The sequence below is a fragment of the Uranotaenia lowii genome, chromosome 3 (genome assembly GCF_029784155.1).
Source record: "Uranotaenia lowii strain MFRU-FL chromosome 3, ASM2978415v1, whole genome shotgun sequence".
NCBI lineage: Eukaryota > Metazoa > Arthropoda > Insecta > Diptera > Culicidae > Uranotaenia > Uranotaenia lowii.
In genome coordinates this window covers 156,355,336-156,371,375 of record NC_073693.1, presented here as the reverse complement: position 1 = coordinate 156,371,375, position 16,040 = coordinate 156,355,336, and the positions used below count along the sequence as shown (strand labels likewise).

The window sequence follows — 16,040 nt, the reverse complement described above, 5'->3', positions numbered from 1 at the left end:
AGGGGAGGGGGTTCTTATTAAGCCCCTACAGTGACTGGTTTTCAGCTTTTGGCATATTTTTAAAATGCATTTTTAATCGTTTTGATCTAGTTTTTCATGTTTCAGCCAATTCGGAAATAGACTATTTTAGTGTTTGAACACGAAACAATGATGTAATTCACATATTATAGTTGGTTTCTATGGGTGGCCATTATGCCTTTATCTCCCCTATGTAATTATTTTCAAACCTTTTCACTCCATGTGTTCGGATAATATTTAAACCAGGTTTTTAACTATTCCTTGTTTCAGCCAGTAGCAGATCAAAGCTAAAATGTTTATTTATAATGCATGTTAGATAGGTTTTTCAGGAAATATGCGAATAAAGGAACTTACAATTTTAGTTTCGCACATGAGGTTTTCCTCAAGTAGACTGCCTGACCTTAGTGAAATTTGTGAGATAGATCTGGATGTACAATAAAACCTAATTAGCAACTAAAGTCAATCGTAGAGGGAGGTCGAGTACTTACAGTTTAATATTTAAAACTATTCGAAAACTAATTTTTCTCACACGTGGCAAATGTTGTTCGCGAGCTTCAATAGAAGTTTGCCTGTAAATCAAATAATATTGTACGTTCCACGTATTTTAGGTAATGTAAAGGGTTTAACCTGATCAAATGAGATGGCTTTACTTCGTCCACGACCAAACACTTAACTTTCTATTTTACTCTTTTGAACTATAATTTTCAATTTAACTTTTCCTCTACTTGAACTTTTCTCTGCTTAACTTTCCTCTACTTCTTTTACAAACTGATCTTAGAATGACTTTAATTTTCCTACTCTCTCTTTTTCTTCCGATTTACTGCTTTTCCTCTCTCATGACGTTCGTGAAATTCAGCTGACATTTTATCTTTTCGACAGGGCCGTCCGTCGAGCCCAGCGGTGTTGATCGTAACATACCCCCGACCCGTAATTCTGGTCCGGAAGCTACTTCCGGTTCAGCATTACCTTCATCAATTTCGACCACCGCTAATTGCGCCGTGGCACGTCGCACTCTGCCACTGTTCGTTCGCACCCACGCCTGTCGAATTCTTCCGTCGCTAGATGTAATCGGTTCCTCAACTACTCCACGCACCCAAGCCTTCCTCTTGCCACCATCAACTACAAAGACGAGATCTCCTTTCTGGAGCGGTACAGCTTCACCAAACCACTTGGTCCTTTGGTTCAATGAAGGAACATATTCCTTAATCCATCGAGCCCATAGATTTTGCAGCAACTGTTGTGAACGCTTGAAAGTATCTCTCAAAGCCTCGGCAGAATGTGGAGGAGGAATCGCGAGTTTAGAATCATTTTGAGTAACACCCCGAATAAAGTGATTAGGTGTAAGCATTTCTCCACTTGTTATTTCCGATGAAGCACATACTAACGGGCGCGAATTGATAACATCTTCCGCTTCGACAATTGTTGTATGCAAGATCTCATCTGTAAGTCGCTTACCATCCTCGAAAACAAACATCGCATCCTTTACTGACCTAACTAACCTCTCCCACACTCCCCCCATGTGAGGAGCTGCGGGAGGGTTGAAATTCCACTTAGTTTGGGCCGTCGTTAACTCTTCTGCACAATCTTCATCTATGCTGCGAATTTGTGCTGTAACCACTTTGCTTGCTGCTTTCAAATTTGTCCCATTGTCGGAAAAAAATTCCAACGGTGGACCACGTCGACAAGTGAAACGGCGGATTGCCATTAAACAGGACTGCGTTGTCAGATTATGCGACACTTCTAGGTGAATTGCTCGGGTCACAAAACAAGTGAAGACTACGACCCATCGCTTTTCACGACGACGACCAACGGTTACCTCGATCGTACCCAGATAATCGATCCCAGTGTAGCTGAACGGGCGATGGTATGGAATCAAACGCTGAACTGGTAAAGCTGCCATTCGAGGGACGTTCGGCTTGCATCGGCGAACCTTACACCATTGACACGAAGATGCTGCTTTCTTAACCACTACACCAATACTCGTGATGGCAAATCTCTGCTTCAATTCGTTTTTAACCGTCTCTCTATTTCCATGTCCGAACTTGTCGTGATAGTGATGGACTATTTTCGTCGTTACTGGGTGTTGCTTTGGAAGAATGATTGGAAAGCGCAGATCAAACGGTAGAAAACTGGCGCGCTCCGTACGTCCTTCCATACGTATAATACCATTATCATCGATTAAAGGAGTTAATTTGTACAATGGACTGGATTTTTCGAATTTGATCCATTGATTGGCAGGCCGATCTTGATTTTTCTTCAGAATCTTCAATTCATCTGCATAGATATCAGCTTGCGCCATTCGGAATAGATAAGTTTCAGCTGCTTGAAATTCTTCTTGCTTCAAGGGAACCCGTTTCACCGTACAGGATAGCGGTTTTAACAATTTTTCTTGGCGCTCTGTAGCTTTCAAAGTTTTGATTGGCATTCCTTTGACCTTTTTTCGGCAATTTGAAATGAAACGATGTACAACCGCCACAGTTCGAACAAGTATGTTCCATTTCGAAAACCGCTGAACATCAATTAAAGCCTGAGATATGAACACGTCGTGGAATAAAAATTGTGCCCGTAACTCATCATCTGCGCTTGTTGGTATGTCGTTCTGATTATGCTGCGCCGGCCAGAGATGTTCCGCTCGATACAAAATTTCTGGCCCCTTGAACCAAGCACTATTGGAGTGGAGCCCAGGATCACTACGCCATTTCGTCAATCTATCTGCTTCATTTAACTTCGTCGGAACCCATCTCCAATCCGACGGTGAAGTCAACTTTAAAATCTCACCAATCCGGAAACCAACAAACTGTTTATAGCGGCGATGGTCCGATCGGATCCAGGATAAAACAGTCTGGGAATCGGTCCAGACAAAGGCTTGAGGTATTTCTATACTGTGATTATTCCGAACAGTGTGTATCATTCGAGCTCCCAGCACTGCAGCTTCTAGCTCTAATCTCGGAATACTCAATAACGCCAATGGGGCTACTTTGCTCCTACTCATTACCAAAGAACAATGCACCTCACCCTCTACTACTGCCCGAAAATATGCTACACAACCGTAAGCTTGTTCACTCGCATCAGTAAAAACGTGAAGTTGTAAATTTTCAATCTGCTTCGAGAGTGCTGATCCGAAATAACTCCTCTGGATTCGCACCTGTCCTACTGCTGGCAGTAGTTCGGTCCATCGTTTCCACTTTTCAAACGACTCGTCATCGATTGGATCATCCCATCCGCAGCCAGTCCTCCAGAGATCCTGCATAATAATTTTTCCATGCACAGTGAAGATAGCAAGCAATCCCAGTGGGTCAAACATAGCCATGACACAACTGAGGACACTCCTTTTCGATGGCCTTTCAACTCCCGAAAGCACTGCTTCATATCCAAAACGAGGTGTTGTAGAAAAATAGAAAAAATCCGCTTTGGGATCCCAGCTGATTCCAAGAACACGCTCAGTATCTGTGTTCTTATTTTCACGAAAAGGAACGCTGTCGTTCGTGGACGTTTCGCCTATATTTTCCAAAAACAGCTGAGAATTGGAAACCCAATTCCTAATCTGGAAACCTCCTCGCAAGTGAATCATTCTCACTTCTCGGGCTCGCTGAACGGCTTCTTCGGTAGAGTCGACACTATCGAAATAGTCTTCGACATAGTGGTTCTCGACGATCGCCTTCACTGCGTCCGGGTATTCGGTTGCAAACTCCGACGCATTCAAGTTTTTGATAAACTGCGCCGAACTGGGTGAGCACGTCGACCCAAACGTCGCAACATCCATGATGTATACTGTAGGAGGTTCAGCTTGGTTAAAACGATATAGAAACCTCTGAGCTTGTTTATCATCAGATCTTATTCTGATCTGATGATACATCTCTTTGATATCTCCGCCGAATCCGATAGGCTTCTGGCGAAAACGCTGAATTACCGCTGGGAGAGAGGCTAACAAATCTGGCCCTTTTAATAATTTGGAATTCAGCGACGTGCCGTTTACAGCTGCCGCCGCATCCCACACGAGTCGTACCTTGCCAGGCTTGCGAGGATTTAGCACTACATTCAGTGGCAAGTACCATGTCGATGTTATTTCTGCTTCCAAAAGCTCATTTGGTGCTGCCTTATGAGCGTAATTCTTCAACTGGTACTCTTCAATTTGCTGATCAACTTTTCTTTTTAGAGCTGGATCCTTATTCAATTTTCTTTCGAGCGACGTCAGGCGTCGCATAGCCATGGAGTAGGAATCAGGAAAATTATGTGGTCCGTCATCACGCCATAAGAGACCAGTTTCGAAACAGTCTCCCACGCGAACCGTCGTTGCCTGCATCAGCTCTCTCGCCCTTCGATTCTCATCCGACTCTGGTAACCCTGCTGTTGGTGCGGGTTCTTCCACAAAGTATTGGTTCCGCATCGCGTCATGTAACTGTTCATTACTCATTGGTTGCATCGTGTGAATATTTACCATAACGTTAGTGGTCGGATTTCTCGGTCCGTATACAGACCACCCCAGCTTGGATCGTACGCAAATCGGTTCGCCTTGTTGACCGATGCGTGATTCGATTGGTGCAAAAAGGTGTAAATTATTGAGACCAATCATTAACTTTGGTTCACTAGGGGAATAATCAGATATCGGGACTATTTCTAAATATTTAAATTGCCTTTTTATTTCCTCGCTCTTAACACCTTGTCGGGGCAAAACCAACTCAGCGACTGTGCGAGCGTCTTCTAGCAAAAATTTCTCATCCGAGTTACAAGAAGAAATCATCATGCTTACTCGTTTGGAAGAATTCTCATACCTCTTGATGTTTCCTGTCCAGGTCACGATCAGCGGTTCTGGCTCACCATCGATTGCTAGCTTCTTGATGATCGAGTCCTCGATAAGTGTTCCCGAAGAGCCTTCATCGAAGAACGCTAAGACTCGCATCGACTTACTGCCTGCGTACAGAGTTACAGTCATCATTCGGAATATAACGGATCGGTTCGTATTTCGTTCGGCATTACACGATATTTCGTGTAGTTGTACGATTTCTTCGGCTCTATGAAGAAGGGAGTGATGATCGCCACCACAGTTACCTACATTGCAACGCAGCCGAAAGTTGCATCGACTTTTCCCGTGGTTATTCAAACAGATACGGCAAAGTTTATTCTTTTCGACTATTCGTAATCGTTCGAAGACACTGCGTTTTTTAAAGTCTTCGCAGTACCTGATTTTGTGATCCGTCCGTCGACAATCAAAACACGGTTTTTCATTTTGTGTATTAACCTTTGCATTATGTGATACATCAGGTCTACTTGGCAAATCGTTGTGTAGGTGGAAATATTCTTTCTTCTTCTGTTTATCTTATCCAAAACGGGACGAAGAATCCATCAATTTGATCGATGAGAGCTGGTTTAGTTCACAAACGTCAGCAACGATGCTATTCATAAAGTCAGCGAAAAATCGAAATCCTTGACCCCGCTGTTCGCGCTTTAGGCGGATCCATTCTATTTGATAGTTTTGTGGCAATTTATCGACGCATTCTTCAACTAGCATTGGGTTGTTTAAATGGTCCTTAAAGTTCGCTGCTTCTAAATGGTCGCATAACTGTTTAACAGTCATTCCAAAGTGTATAAATGTATCCAGACGATCCATTCTAGGGGGCCGTGCCTGGCGAAGTTTTAATATGAGTACCTTCAGCAGCGTTTCAGGCTTTCCGAACAGGTCACGCAAATCTTGGATCACACTTGGTACCAATTCGGGAAGTATCAACCTGCTCCGAACCGCTTCAAGAGCATCACCTTGGAGGCAGTCTTGCAATCGCTTCAAATTATCTAAATTAGTAAAGCCGCACGCTTTAGTAGTGCTCTCGTAGCTACTGATAAATATCGGCCATAGCTCAGCTTCGCCTTTGAAAATGGGTAATTGCTTCGAACACGATTGACGAGCAGCCAACTGCCCTTGAGTGGGCCCTTTGGAAGTTGACCCCGACCCGTTCCGGACGTGGTTTTCCAGTAATTGAGCAACTAGCCTACTTTCTTCTGGGGTCATTTCCACCAACTGCTTACCACCGTTACCGCCGGAGCTCATCTGCAGATTGTGCAAATCGTGTAGTAATGAACTGGAAAGATTTTTGGCATGTCGTTCCATCGCAGAAACTTTACCAGAATGCTCTGGTTTCTGGTAACGCAACCAATCTTCTACTTTCCCGTGGGAATCAGATCCAACACCTCCGACCGCTCCTTCTTCATCTTCTTCGTACTGTTTCGGACACATATTGTAACTTTCGCGCCGTTTTTGGAACTCTTTCTGCTTGGCTAAACGCACTTCCATATATTCTCGGTCCTGTTCCAATTGACGCTCTTTCATCTCCCGCTCAAGATCTAATTCCTTTTGCCGTAATTCTTTTTCTTGAGCCATCTGCTTAATTCGGAGACTTCTTTCCATTTCAAGAAGCTTTTCGCGTAATTGTCGCTCTTCTTCTAACGCTTTCTCCTTTTCCTTGTGCTCTTTTTCGAGTTGCTTAAAAGATTCAACGAGTGTGGCATCAGTTTTCGTAGAGGCTTTAGACGAAGCTTTCCCAGAACCAGCATTACTCCTTAAACCCGATTTCGTAGGTTTAGGGACCTGCAGCTGGTTTGTACACGAAGAACATTTCCATGGTTGCTTTTGTATAGTGGCATCAACTCCTACGCAGCTATAGTGCGCCCACAGTCCGCAACCATCACAGCACACCATATCTTCCGCATCGTTCGGTCTTTCGCAACACATACATTCCTTTCCAGTATCAGGCATCTTTGAGGTTATATCCGAATCCGATTAAAATGCTTTGATTAAATGTTCGGATAATATTTAAACCAGGTTTTTAACTATTCCTTGTATCAGCCAGTAGCAGATCAAAGCTAAAATGTTTATTTATAATGCATGTTAGATAGGTTTTTCAGGAAATATGCGAATAAAGGAACTTACAATTTTAGTTTCGCACATGAGGTTTTCCTCAAGTAGACTGCCTGACCTTAGTGAAATTTGTGAGATAGATCTGGATGTACAATAAAACCTAATTAGCAACTAAAGTCAATCGTAGAGGGAGGTCGAGTACTTACAGTTTAATATTTAAAACTATTCGAAAACTAATTTTTCTCACACGTGGCAAATGTTGTTCGCGAGCTTCAATAGAAGTTTGCCTGTAAATCAAATAATATTGTACGTTCCACGTATTTTAGGTAATGTAAAGGGTTTAACCTGATCAAATGAGATGGCTTTACTTCGTCCACGACCAAACACTTAACTTTCTATTTTACTCTTTTGAACTATAATTTTCAATTTAACTTTTCCTCTACTTGAACTTTTCTCTGCTTAACTTTCCTCTACTTCTTTTACAAACTGATCTTAGAATGACTTTAATTTTCCTACTCTCTCTTTTTCTTCCGATTTACTGCTTTTCCTCTCTCATGACGTTCGTGAAATTCAGCTGACATTTTATCTTTTCGACAGGGCCGTCCGTCGAGCCCAGCGGTGTTGATCGTAACACCATGATTTTCCTAAAAACTTCAACTTCAAACCCACTGTTTGTTCGGCTAATAAGAAGTGTAAATTCGAGCCATCCGCAGGACACCCAAAGTCATCATCATCGGAACATGCTCGCAAATCTTTCCGCTTTGCCACGTTTGAAGCTTGTGGAGTTTGCAAAGAACTTTCACCCCGAAGGATCCCTACATACATCGAAAGAAAAAAAGAACTAAGAAAAAAAAAATCACTCGCTTTTTCGCACCACAAAATTTATGTATATTAGGACATAATGTTGCTCCATATATCACTTTAAGAGGAAATTAAACGCTTTAATAAGACTTTTTATCGCAGAAAGAATATTTCGCTCCACATCCGGTTGCGCCAGAGAGCAGGAAGGAGAGCGAAAAGACACACGAGCTTGCAGCGGGGTGACCATTTTTGCCGTTGCTGTTGTCGTTTTTAAAGATGAAAACAGAAACATGCCCCCCGAAAGTGGGCTTCGGAGAGAAGAAAAGTAATGGTTATGACTTCCTTGCTTTTGAGGTTTTGGAAAATTTATGCCCCTCGGGCTCGTTCTGGTTTATGTGTGCCGCTGCGAATGCTGTGCACGTTTTGTTTTTATTTGCGGTATTAATGGTGTGATATGATGGAAGAACTCAAGCTTCTTGTTTTTTTTTTCTTTTTCTTTCTTCTCATTGTAACTTTCTTGTCAATGATTTAGGGGTTGATAAGTTCGGGTGGTAGGTATGAAGGGGGCTTTTGTCTGAGGGTGAGTTATGGAGATTTGTGTGTTCCGCTAAAGTTTATTATCTGTGGGTTCAAGTGAAGCCAACTGACGAGGCTGCGGGCACTTGAAGCAACTTGTTCAAGGATTAGGATAATAATTCCGAAAGCTCATTTGAACACAAATTTCCCTCAAGTTCTAGGCTTTGAATTTCATAGGCGGTTCCCTTATTTTAGCTTACCTTATTTCTAGATTTTTTTAAAGAATCAATAATTAAAACCAATTTTCCTTTCTTTCATTTCAGAGGTGAGAGTCAACGATAACAGATATGGTGTCCCAATAGAATCTGGATTTTGAGTGAGTGCTAGCAAATTAAAGGTATTTCGAGTAACAAGCACCTGTTTAGGGAAAGGACTGACAATGATTAAATACAAAACAAAATAATCTATATATATAAAAATGAATGTTTGTCTGTCTGTCTGTTCCCTATAGACTCGGAAACTACTGAACCGATCACCGTGAAACTTGGCATCTGAGGGTTTTTGGGGCCGGGGATGGTTTCTATAATAGTTACAAACCGCTCCGACTGTAGGGAGGGGGGGCTTCCATACAAAATTTGTAGTTTTTCGAAACAAATTAAAGTCATGACATCCATTTTCTTGAGATTTTTTTTCCTTTGGGCGGTTTGTTTTTCGTCTCCATGGTCGAGGCGTCGCGTGAGGATTGTAGCCATGGCATAGCATACTGATCAGTGGGAATATTTTGGCGCGTATTTCTCAACCAAGCATATTTTCAATGCAAGTGGTGGCGATATGAAGCCTTGATGTGATTTTTTTCTACTTGATTTCTAGCTCATTTGTACAGCACATGGTTATGAATGACGCCTAGATGTGATCCAGATTGACATTTTGCCGATCGAATAAAACATATACATTATTTTTGCGAAAATCTGAAAATGAAAAGTCTTGGAATCCTTCTTTAGAGATTTTCTTTTCTTTGAGGGGTTTGTTTTTCGTCTCTATGGCCAAGCAAACGTCGTCGCAAGTGGATAGGTGGTAACCAAATCATACTGTTCGTTCATTGATTGCTGGAAAACTTTAATAATCAGGCGCCTGTTTCTCAACAAAGTACCTATATTTCTTATGCACGTGGGGGCGATATGCAACCTAGATGTGTTTTTTCTTGCTCAATTGTACACAGCACGTGGAAATAAATGACGTCTAGATGTGACACGAATTGGTATTTTATCAATCGAATCAAATGCAATTGAAAGATTTGCAAAAATATTTCTATATTTGATGTCCATATAGCATTTGTTTTCTAAAAAATATAAATTTAGTTCTGATGCTAATGATATAATGGCATGACACTTTGCGGACAATTGAAAAAAAATACTGAAAGTAAAGAATTTACATACAATTTTTTAACCCATTTCGCCTACAAGGCTATTTTTGAATCACATTGACAACAGAAATATGAATAAGATGTTTTCTACAGAGGTAGATCAGAAACATTTTGTTGAACATGTAAAAATGTACTTAACTGAAAAAGAAGATAAAAAAAACCCGATCCGACACATGAACTGATCAAGGGCCTTTTCTTTAAATTAGATAAGATAAGACTGACGTGTTCATAAGTGAAAGGTATCAGTGAAATAAAATGATTTTTATTCACCAAAAGCGAGGGAATTCATTTTCCAGAAGAATTTTCATTCAAGGAACTTGAATTCTAAAAAAAAACATCGTACTTTTTGCTTACATACCAATTCAAGTACGTACTAAACATGAAAAGTGTTTTTTGTTACATGGCTGCATAAAAGACTTATGATCCGCTTCTTTTTTGAAAAGTGAGACTTTGAAACTGATATTCAATTGGAAGCAAAATTTTTATGAGAAATTTTTAGTATACTTTTAAAGTGTTGAAAACAATATTCTCTCCTGTCAACTTACACGGTAGGGCAAGGGCAAACGTCGAACTTTTACGAAATTCATCTTCAAAATAATTCAATTTGTTGGAAAGACCAGAAGGGGTATTCCGAATGATGAAACTGAAGCGGATATTAAAAATTCTTAAATGTCTTTGTAAATGAAGGTCATTTGCTTTGCACAGCATTCGTTAAAAGTGGAATAACAAACATAAATTTATACTGCTGGAATACTGCAGATATATCAATGAAACTTGATAAAACAAACAAACAGATATACATAAGTATTAAATCCATTTTGAAGCCATTACTCTGACGCATCTGAAAATAAGCTTTGCATTTACACTTACCCCAATATACGGGACAAATGTTAACTTAGGAATTTGTTTTGGCCATCATTTTTTAATATTTGACTTTCAAAGAGAAAATAAAAAACGCGGAGAAATTATTTATTGATGCAACAGATATTTTTTGTTTTAATAAATTTATTAAAAAAACGAAATTTGCACTGTATAAAATCGATAATTTTCATACCATGATGGTGTTGTTTGGGAGAACTTCAAACTATAATGTCTCATGTCCACGAATTTGGCATATGGCGAAACATTTTTCTAACGTAATTTTGGCGCAAAAAGGATAGATATTCAGACTGCTTCGAAGGGCGAGGATGGTGAAAAAAGCTGTTTGAAAATGGTTATTAAAAATCCTTTTCATCGTTTTTTTTAAATTTATATAGCTTATTTTTTTAACTCCAAAGAATACATCATCTAAAGCTAAACAGGGGCTGGTAGAGCTCATAGTACAGAATTTTAGGAATATACTAAAAAAACTGTCCCGATTCACGCTATTGATCGGTTTTCACAAATCTGTTTCCATAAAGTACAATGTGCAATAAATTCCAATATGCGAATCTTTTTCTTTCAATAAGAAATTTACGTAAACTCGAGCTAGGTGAATCAGCCTACCTTCTTCAAGCAGTGGGGGCAAAATTGGAAAAGATGGGGGAGCTCTCATGTAAGTTAAAGATAAAGAGCTTTTCAAAGAAGGGACCATATTTTAAAAGAGGGGTTTTTTGGGTACGGATATTTGGCATAACTTAAAAATAGATGTGACAAAGGTTTTTATGGAACTTCATAACTTCCCACTTTGGGAAAAAGGTGGAAAATCCATAAATATTGGCATTATTTGAGTCATTATGAAGCTTCAAAAACAGAGTTCAAATTTCAGATCTTAAACAAGTTTAGAGATCAAGCTTCAGTAAATGATATATACCATCTTTGAATTGCAATTCGGAACTCCAGCTGCAGCTCTCATTTCAAAGTTGTTGGTTCTAAACCATGATGAGGTTTGATTAATAAAAAATGTTTACAAAAATCTAAATTTGAATAAATTTTCACAAATTACATTTATTTTTTCAAGGTGTAGCAATGCACACCGGGTCAGCTAGTCAATTATAAAACAAAGTTTACACAAACTACCTAGACCTTAACGCTATTAAAATTTTTCTTCTAAAAAAATCCCTCGATGTCCTGGAATCAAAGTGTTCAGAGTAACGGTTAAACGTCCTGATCACACCGATCAATGCACTATTTGCCCCGTAGTTGTTTTGATGAAGGGGAACGTAGAGCTGTAAAATCCGGTTCCGTAGTCCTTGAGGTCGGACACTAAAGTCGATTGATTCCAGAAGCAAAGGACAGTCAATTTTCGATGTTAATATGTCGAAGACAAACAAGGCCCTTGTGACTGCTCGACGAGCTTGTAACATGTCTAGGCCAATGAGGCCGCAGCGGTTCTCGTAGCTTGGAAGGTGGAACGGATCGGACCAGTTCAAATGGCGTAGAGCATACCGCATAAAACGTCGTTGCAATGCTTCGATCCGATCAGCGCCATTCTGAAAGGAGGGGCTCCAAGCTGCCGATGCATATTTCAGGATGAAGCGAACGAGGCTGCAGCAGAGGATTTCAAGCAGTTTACACCTCTGAAGTCCATCGTCACGCGGTAAATAAAGCCTAAACATCGAGAAAGTTTATCCACTATATAGTTTGTATGTGTGTTGAATTCAAGTTTTTGATTAAGAATCACACCTAAGTCCTTGATGTGGTTCACACGAGCAATTAAGTGGTCCGAAAGGAAATAAACGGCGGAAATAGGATGCCTTTTGCATGAAAAAGTTATGACGGAACATTTATTGCGGTTCAAAGCTAGGCAGTTGTTGTTGCACCAGGTAGCGAAAAGAACGAATTGTCTTTGTAGTGAAGCAGTGTCTTCGGGGCCTTTGATTGCGTTGAACAATTTCAGATCATCAGCGTAGGCGAGTTTTGGTCCGTCAAACAGTAGAAGAGCGTCATTAAAATAAATAAGAAACAAGCGGTCTAGATGGCTTCCTTGTGAAACCCCGGAAGTAGCAGGGAATTGTCTGGAATACGAATCCTTAGTTCGAACGGTCAGTTTTCTTCCGATCAGGTAGCTACGGAACCACTTCAAAAGATAACCGCAGATTCCAAGACGTACGAGTTTTGCAATAGCAGTTGCATGATTAACCTTGTCAAAGGCGGCGGACAAATCTGTGCAGATAGCGTCGGTTTGGATATCTGCTGTAAAACTGAAGAAAATGGGCTCCAGGATTAACAGTTCGAACAATTTTTTAATTGCGCATAAGGCGGAACTTCCTCTGTAGTTATTCACGTCCCTTCTGTCCCCTTTTTGTGCACAGGGAACATCTAAGCGTCCTTCCACAGCGAAGAATAGACAGCTTAGTCCAGCGATGCTTGGAATATTCGTTTAATAGGAAACAATAAATGAGGCATGCAGCGTTTCAAAAATGTGTCAGGTATTCCGTCCGGGCCCGAGGAAAGGGAGTTTTCCATTTTAGTAGTCACCTTCAAAATGGTTTCCTCTTCTATGGCAATCAGTCTTGAAAAATTTCAATGCAACCTTTTGAAAACGAAAAAATAAATTCTTCAGTCAAGCAAAAACAAACGACTACTACATTTTTCCTTTTCTCAATGTACCTTCAATAGTCTGACAGAGGGTTCATTATCTGTTTTGTTTTTACATTTTCTTCATCGCTCTCATTAGCAATGAACGTGCACCGACAGAGTTTACGTATCGCTGTCATAATGGTGTCCTTCTTTTTGAATGTTCATCTCAGCCTTTCTCAGTTCATCCAAGAAGTCAATGAAAATTTTGAATCCGTCAGTCAGTCTTTCACCAACTTAGGTGAAATTTTCAGTTGTGAAAAAATGGCTTCAAACACCAGAAAACGCACCCTGACAGACATCGCAAATTCTTGTGTCGTTTTTAAAGACCAGAAGGCAGCATGTAACATCGTCCCAGCTAGTGACTGTATTTATTCCCAGGATAAGTATGATCCTGGGAATATGATACGCCACTTCCGCACGAAGCACAGCAAGATGGCTAATTCTAAAGGACTATTGAACGACTGTGAACCACAAGAAAAACGATCACGCGTTGTCGCAAAACGTCCGATTGCTATCGACCAACAGCTTCTGATCGAAGCTGTTGTGAAACTCGTGACCGAAAATAGTTTACCATTATCGTGTTTCGAGTGGGAAGGTTTCCGGTTATTGTTAAACCCAATTTGTGCAGCAGTAGGTTGCACATTGAACCGTGAAACCATCAAGGATCACCTTCGAATAATGTCATCGCGAGTGAAGGAGATTATCAAGATTGAGATGAAGGATAGACTTATCAGCTTGAAGGTTGATGCTGCATCGTGCCACAATCGTCATCTTCTGGGTGTCAATGTGCAGTACGCCTTGCGGGACAAAGTGGTAATTCGAACACTCGGTAAGTTTTTACATTTTCCATCCTTTTTTTTAAATTTATGTCTCTATTGCTTTACACTTAGAGCTTTTAAACCTTTTATTTCATATGTAATTGGACCAGTAGCGAAAAATTAAAAATATTAAGAATATTGAGAAAATATTGAGAAAGATTTCATGCAAAAATTTAATTGAATTTTTATTTTTGTAGGTATGGTTCACGTGAAGGAGAGACAAACTGCATCGGTATTGTCATCTAAAATACTAGATTTGTTGGCCGAATATAATGTTCCCGTTGACCATATTTGGTCCGTCACTGTCGACAACGGGGCCAACATGTTGGCAGCAGTCAAAAAGCTCCAAAATGAATTACAAATAGCAATCATTGAGACATTGGAAGATGACGATATGGACGACCTCGAACCCCAATTTGACATAACGGCTGCGCTGACTGCAGAGCTGCAAGAGCGAATCAATCTTGTTAGATGCGCAGTACATACTCTGCAGTTAGCTATTCTAGACGTTGTTGATAAATCGCACCCTAAGGTCAGCAGTTTGACCGATCTGGCAAAAAAGGTGAAAAATATCAAATATAAAACCAACTTTGATCACCATGGGGCATCACATCCTCCGATCTGGAGCCAAACTCGATGGGGAGGAATTTTTGAGATGGTTCAGTCCTTCCATTCCCAAAAATCGTTTTTTGAGCAGCTGGCTATTCAGTTTCCGGAGCTCGGTAAGTGAAACAAATCGGGTCATGCCTAAATTGTTCGTAATATTTCTTCCTTTAATATTATAGATCTCTCAAATCATTGGAGTTTCGTCGACAGCTATTACGACGCTTTTAAACCTTTGTACCTGTGTACAAAAAAAATGCAGGAGCATCATGTTTCGCTGTCCGACTTTTATATTGCTTGGTTAATGGCAATGAGCGAGGTTCGTAAATGCACGGAGAACTCATTTGTCCCTGCTTTACTCAACTCGTTAAAGACGCGGTTATCAGCTCTAAGGAACTCAAGAGCTTTTAAGATTTCCCTTTACCTGGATCCACGAATAAACTACCATGGATCTACATTTTTCTCACCTCAGGAGAAAGTTGAAATCCAGGTATGATTTATCAATATATTAAATTTTCAAACTCAGATTAATACTTCCATGTTTCTATATTCAAAATCTTATATGTAGTCAAGGTTGATAGTACAATGTATGATATTTTATGAAACACAATTTTTGTATAATCTTTTTCAGGGGTACATCAACGAAACGTGGCAGCGGATTCGACAACTCCAGTCGACGTCATTAACCCCAAACATGACTAACGAAGCTTTCATCGAATCCGAAAACAACGATGATTTCGACGCATATCTCACCGATATGTTTGGAGGATCTGTGGATACGGAAAGCAGTAGTGAAACGAAGTTTTTACAACAACTGCAATCACTAGATTTAGAGCCTCGACAAAACCACAGTTTTGACATTTGGAATCACTGGGTTAGTCGGAAAACGACGCACCCAGAGCTGTATGCAGTGGCCATGGTGGTACTGGCGACTCCTTCCAATCAGGTTTCTGTGGAGAGATCATTTAGTGCCCTTGGTCTCATTTTAACTAACCGTCGAACAAATCTTGGAGAAAATACCTTAAGCAATATTTTGATGGTTAAGCTGAACAAAGATTTGTTCCAAGAAGCAATTTCCTCAGCTTATAATTGGAAAGATCTTAATCGTTGAACAAGTCTTAATTTATTTGCATTATTAAAATAAGATTCATTATTTTAATCAAATACATATTTTTTTTGGAGCACATGATAATTGCACAGTTTTTTTTTTCAATATTGGAAACCATCATCACCCAAGCCAAGATCAAGATTAAGAAAAACTATCCCTACTTGTCGTTAGATTATTTTTGATTTAACTAAATATTTAACAGACGTCTACCTCATAGTATCTGAAATAATTAGAAATACCTCTTAAAAGGACATTATGTCAACAAATTTAAAAATATCTATTGATTTCTATTGATTAATAATTCAAAAAGTAATTAGAACTTCAGAGATTTTATAAAGACAATTTTTAAAATAAATTCTGATTTCTAAATTTTCTTTGTCATTATTGTGAACTGTGGACTAA

General features: G+C 39.9%; 2 protein-coding genes across 2 annotated transcripts; one reads left to right on the top strand and one right to left on the bottom strand.

The window, feature by feature from the left end:
- Window positions 1-835: 835 nt before the first annotated feature.
- Window positions 836-4,951, bottom strand: LOC129752757 (uncharacterized). The gene has a single exon (XM_055748528.1). It carries the CDS (start codon window positions 4,949-4,951, stop codon window positions 836-838), a length of 4,116 nt encoding a protein of 1,371 aa, XP_055604503.1.
- Window positions 4,952-14,126: 9,175 nt separating this feature from the next.
- LOC129752756 (uncharacterized) lies at window positions 14,127-15,641 on the top strand. Its single transcript, XM_055748527.1, has 3 exons — window positions 14,127-14,649; window positions 14,713-15,020; window positions 15,162-15,641. Exons 1-3 carry the CDS (start codon window positions 14,127-14,129, stop codon window positions 15,639-15,641), a joined length of 1,311 nt encoding a protein of 436 aa, XP_055604502.1.
- The last annotated feature ends 399 nt before the right edge of the window (window positions 15,642-16,040 follow it).